We start from the raw sequence: 5,190 nt of genomic DNA, 5'->3' as shown, positions 1-5,190 counted from the left end.
AGCGCCGGCCTCGGCCTCGGCGAGCCGGTGACGGTGTCCGTCACCCGGGAAGCATCACGCTTCGGGGTCCCACTGTGCAAAGGGGGGGTTGGGGCATGGTCCCGTCCCGCTGAGCTCCCCCAGCCTGTGAGCGCTGCAGGAGGTTCGTACTTCCACATCAGGCTGTGTGGAAATGATACCCTGCTGCTTTCCCATCGCAAGTGTCGTTGCTGGGCTGTGGAAGGGGTTGGAAAGCAGCACGAATTAAGTTATGTACCAGAACCCAAACCTGCTCCAAGGAAGTGCACCTATACCATAGAATCATAGAATCACAGAATGGTTTGGGTTGGAAGGGACCTTAAAGATCCTCCAGTTCCAACCCCCCTGCCATGGGCACCTTCCACTAGACCAGGTTGCTCCAAGCCTCATCCAGCCTGGCCTTGGACACTTCCAGGGATGAGACATCCACAACATCTCATCTATATCCTGACCTTAAAGCTCTCCTGAAATAACTGGGTTTCTCCACAAAGCATCCCGTATACATACACTTAAATACAGCGTTTGTGTCTTTAAATGGGGATTAAAAAAAACCTGCCAGCTCTGTGTGTGAATTCAGTTTGACTATTCTTTATTTTCATTTTTAGGAGCTTTTTGTTCGGTATTTGGCTACGTACTCCTACAAACATGGCAGAGGCAAGGAGAAGAGCGCTCTAACTTACAGTGACCTGTCTCATACCGCAGAAGAGTGCGAGACCTTTCAGTTCCTTGCAGGTATCTATAGCGTGATGATGAATCCAGCATGTCATTTGGCAAACAAAATCTTGCTCTTAGTGAATTGTTTTGTGAGAGCACAATTCTGCTGATTATTAATCTCCTGTATGACATTCAACTGGAACTCATAAACTATATCACTGAACATACTTCTTCATAAATGGGAAATCTTCTCGTGCTTCAAAATTAAACAAGGCTAATTATCTTTCAGCATTGCCATAAGCATTTCTTAAATTCCAGCAACTTTCCCTGAAAGCTTTAAGCCTATAAAACAAGATCACTGCACATTTTTATGTGACAAGTTATGTGGCCCCAAAATTACACACGTAAATCTGTTAAGTCTTGTTTCTCAAAGTGATTCATTCTATGGTTCCTCCCTCTTTTTATACTTCTATATGTATGCACTTTTTACTGATACTTGGATTTTTGTGTAACACTTGGTTATGGGATATAGGTTGAGAATAAGGTATTCCTAGTCTTGACACATGAGCAAGTGTCTTGCCTTACAGCAGAAGACAGGTTTCTACAGGTCATAAAAGGGGTAGCTGTCTTGTTGGATCTAAGTAAGTCAGTTGAGTACTTGAGCACTCTTATTCCACATCAAATAAATAATGTGCATGAGCATATGGTAAAGACACTTGCCAGTAATCAGTCGTAAAATATATTCCGTATCTTTGGTTACTTGTACCCTAAGTGGGTAATTTCTTCTTGTTCTTACAGCTGTATAGGTCAGACTAACTTGCCTGGTTATTCACTTAAATAATAATGTTTTTAACAAAGCCTCTTTTCAACTTCATACCATGAGTGGTATGGAGCAACAGTATTAATGAGGAAATAGAGGTATTCAAACTGACTGTTAAAGAAGCAATTTTACCTTCCAGATATCTTGCCAAAGAAGATCCTAGCTAGCAAATACCTAAAAATGCTTGAAAAAGAGAAGCGAGATGGAGGAGTCGGGGAAGATGATGAAGAGGAGGAAGAGGATGAGGACAAAACTGTTGATGAAGATGTTGGATCTTCAGATCAACGGAGAATTGCTTCATAGTTGATCCATTTTCCATTGTGTAAAGGATGTTATTTTTATGACTGAGAAACCAGATGCTGGATATATTTATATACTGAGCCATCTGCTTTTGCTTTGTTTAAGAAGTTGAGAAATTGAACTTCTATACTTCCTGAAGAATGGAATTCTTCCCTCGGAAACATGGTGGGGTAAGAAGAGAGAATGTAAATCTGACAGCAGAACTTGCTCAGATGATTTAAGATTACTTCTTCAGACAATCATTATCCAAAGTGAAAATTTCTTACAGGCAGCTTTCAGTCCAAAAGCTCTTTCACCCTCTGACTAGAAGGGAGTCCTCCAGTTTGGGCTTCTTCTCAGAGTGGAAAGTGAGGTGAGGGGTTTTACAGTGTATACTATGCACAGCCTTCTCCTTGGGAAGCCAGTAACCGATCAAACTCTCCCTCAGTTTTTTCTGGAACAGTGGACCAAGCCCATTAAAAAGAGTCATCTGTAAAAAGAGCTGCTTCTGTAGTGCAGCCTAAATAGCCATGTTGGCACAGAAACAGGGTAGAGGATGAGATCCATTCCAAGAGCTAAAGTGGTTCTGCAGCTGTGGTGGTAAAAAGTAGATGCATCAAGTGACAACGTAAATATATACATCTAGAACCTTTTTCAGTGTTCTGCCAAAATGTATAATGAAGTCTATTACATGTGGATTGTTGAGGATGAGAAACCCTTTTAACATTTGAGTGACAGAGCTGGATTTTTCATTTGGTTTGGGCTTTTTTTTTTTTTTTTACTATAGAAATGGTAACCGTCCTGTGTAGAACTTTATATGAAACTTCCTAAAATAAACGTTTTGTACGAAAATTGACAATGTCAAGGCTTCATATAGTTTCCAGCTTCAGTCACAGACAAGCCTAGCATGCTCACTGTTCATCTCTCCACGAAGAAAGGGGAAACAAAAGACTAAGTGATGCTTTGAATAGTCTGTCAGCAATACTAACTAGATGTAGTCTGCTGTGGGAGTCTTAGCTGTGTAACCGTCAGTCTCTGCCGATACACGATTGCAGTGTCATGGTCAGAGTGTGAGAGACCAAGATCTCTCACCCAGGGTGAAGAATGCCCCGAGTAAACAGCAAAACATTACTAAGGAGCAAAACCTCCCACTCCAAAAAGTGCCCTAAATCAGTCAGGAAAGGAGAGGTCTCAAGCAACACCCTAATTTGGATGGCATGGTAAAGAGTTACCAGGAAACTCTCCTCCCTGTCAGGATAATACTAACAGCTTCTCTTTGGCTGATGGCACAAATACACTGAACTGCCCTTAAAACACAAGGCAGAAAGCTCTAGTAACTCTATCATCTGGCACGCTCCAGATTTCTTCTAGGAAAGCAAAAATGAGGCTTAGGCAAGTAAGACCAGAGACTGGCAGAGGAGGAAAGCTACTGAGCCACACAAGAAATGCTCTTGTTTTAAAAGATCAAAGTACGTTGTGCTATAAAGAATTTTCCCAAAGGTACCGTAAATCAAAATCATTCTGTATCAGGAACGCTGCAGCGAGTGCCAAGTGATGCTATATCCCTAGAGAAATTCCCAAATGAGTATGCAGACCTACTGTTGAAAGGGTTGGGTTGATTTTTCTTTAAATATTAAAAGTGTGTGGAGAGGTATGTGAAACTGAGGGATGAGTGCTGGCTGTTGGGGGTGGGGGGTTGCCTGCAGTGGGCTGTATAAATTGTGTGGCATTGCTCAACACCTGGTGGGTCTAGTGCTTGCCAGCTTTGGGGGAAAAAAAGGCTACTTGTAGTCTAGTACAGAACTGCATGGTAATTCTGTAATGTAAACAGTATCGAGGGCAGCAAGATAAATCACTGGGGGCCCATAAACCGCTGCCCGCCGCAGTAGTTGTGTTGAAGAGTCACCGAGGGCTAGCCTGATCCCGGAGCTGGCATCTCTGTCATACACCTCACTGGTCCCGTGGCTAAAGCCAAACAATACCTGACCCACAGCTACCTAGGTCACAACCCAAGAGTGCAGTGACCTCAAAGAGGTCTTTATGCTGGGCACATGTATTCTGAGGCAAAGACAGGAGGGCTGGTAAGTTGTAGGGTGCAAATGTTGATAGACATTACAGTTCTGCTTAGTTTTAGACCCGGCATTTTCCATCAACAGTTCTGTTTGTGTCACCAACCCAACCATCCATTTTGCAGAACCCTCTGCAGAGGGTTTGCTTTAGGCCAGTCCTGGAGCCAGGTGTAGATTACAAAGGACAATATGGATGAAAGGTGCCAAGCCTCAAGTATCTCCCACCATTCGTCATCTGCAGGGGATGACCCTTCCTGCATTTTTGGCACTTTGGTCCAGCTGCTACTCAGCTTGTCAGCGGATTGTTACCACTGACATTTGCTAGGTAACACAGAAACTCTGCTTTTAGACACCCTAAAAAAAACAGAATCAAAAGAAAATTAAAAAATCCCCCACACATCCATCAGTGACTGCTCCACAGACTAGTACCTCGTGAGCCTGGGAGGGAGAGTGTCAGCACCATCAGCCAGTGTGTCCAGGAGAAAAACATCACGATCCAGTACGTGTGTGCCTGTGTAAACCCAACTGGGAGCACTGGTATTCTGGGACTGAAGACAAAATGGTTTCATTGTGACACGACATATGATGGCCGGTTCTGGGTCAATGAAGGGGGAAATCCTGCTGCTGTGGTAACAGGCCAGCGCGGCGCTTGACTGTGTTACCCACCTACCTGAGCTGTGTTCACACCCGGCAGAGGTGTCACGAGTCGCGCACACCAGCAGACTGCCATGCTTCGTTGTGCCACAACCCATCCTCACCCACAGCAGAGGGGACTGAGGCCTTTCTGCCTTGCCCAAGCCGTGGCTGGGAACCAGAGCTGAACCAGGCTGCCTGGGGAGAGACCCGGCATGAGCCGTGTCCCCGTGCTGGCCCTGGCAGTCGCTGTCCCTGTAGCCGGAAAGTGCTGCGGTGCTCCCTGGGGAGTGGGAGCGAGCACGGACGGTGAGTTGTGAGGTCCTTGTGGTGTCTTTGAACGTCAGACAGAAGTCAGGATCAGGAGGGAAAGCACAAGAAAGAAAAAATCCAGCTGGAGGGTGGAGGAGCCCTGCTCCTTAGAGAAGGATGTCCACATGGAAAACCGGCACGAACTGGGTGATCTTTAAGGTCCCTTCCAACCCAAGCCATTCGATGATTCTATGAATGACTCCTACGAGTGTTTCTCCCCACTGCACCCTGATTTCCCCTCTTTCTGCAGTGTCTGCCCTGGCCTCCTTCCACACCCCTGATGATGCTTTACTTCCTCTCGGCTTCCCCCTCCTGTCACACTTGGTCTGTTTACAGCAAAACTGATGCAGAGAGACCCCAGTGTAGAGGGTGGCTGTGCCCGGGGGCTGCAGGGTGGCCTCTGTG

General features: G+C 45.5%; 1 protein-coding gene across 1 annotated transcript; it reads left to right on the top strand.

Moving 5' to 3' along the window:
- Positions 1-623: 623 nt before the first annotated feature.
- CHRAC1 (chromatin accessibility complex 1) lies at positions 624-1,888 on the top strand (the record flags this gene model as incomplete). The annotated part of the gene is made up of 2 exons (XM_010155534.1): positions 624-750; positions 1,632-1,888. Coding segments are annotated over 2 exons (291 nt in total), but the record flags the coding sequence as incomplete, so codon positions are not given.
- Positions 1,889-5,190: the final 3,302 nt, after the last annotated feature.

The sequence above is a fragment of the Eurypyga helias genome, unplaced genomic scaffold, assembly GCF_000690775.1.
Source record: "Eurypyga helias isolate BGI_N326 unplaced genomic scaffold, ASM69077v1 Scaffold44020, whole genome shotgun sequence".
In the NCBI taxonomy this organism is placed as follows: Eukaryota; Metazoa; Chordata; class Aves; order Eurypygiformes; family Eurypygidae; genus Eurypyga; species Eurypyga helias.
This window is presented reverse-complemented; position numbering and strand designations above follow the sequence as displayed.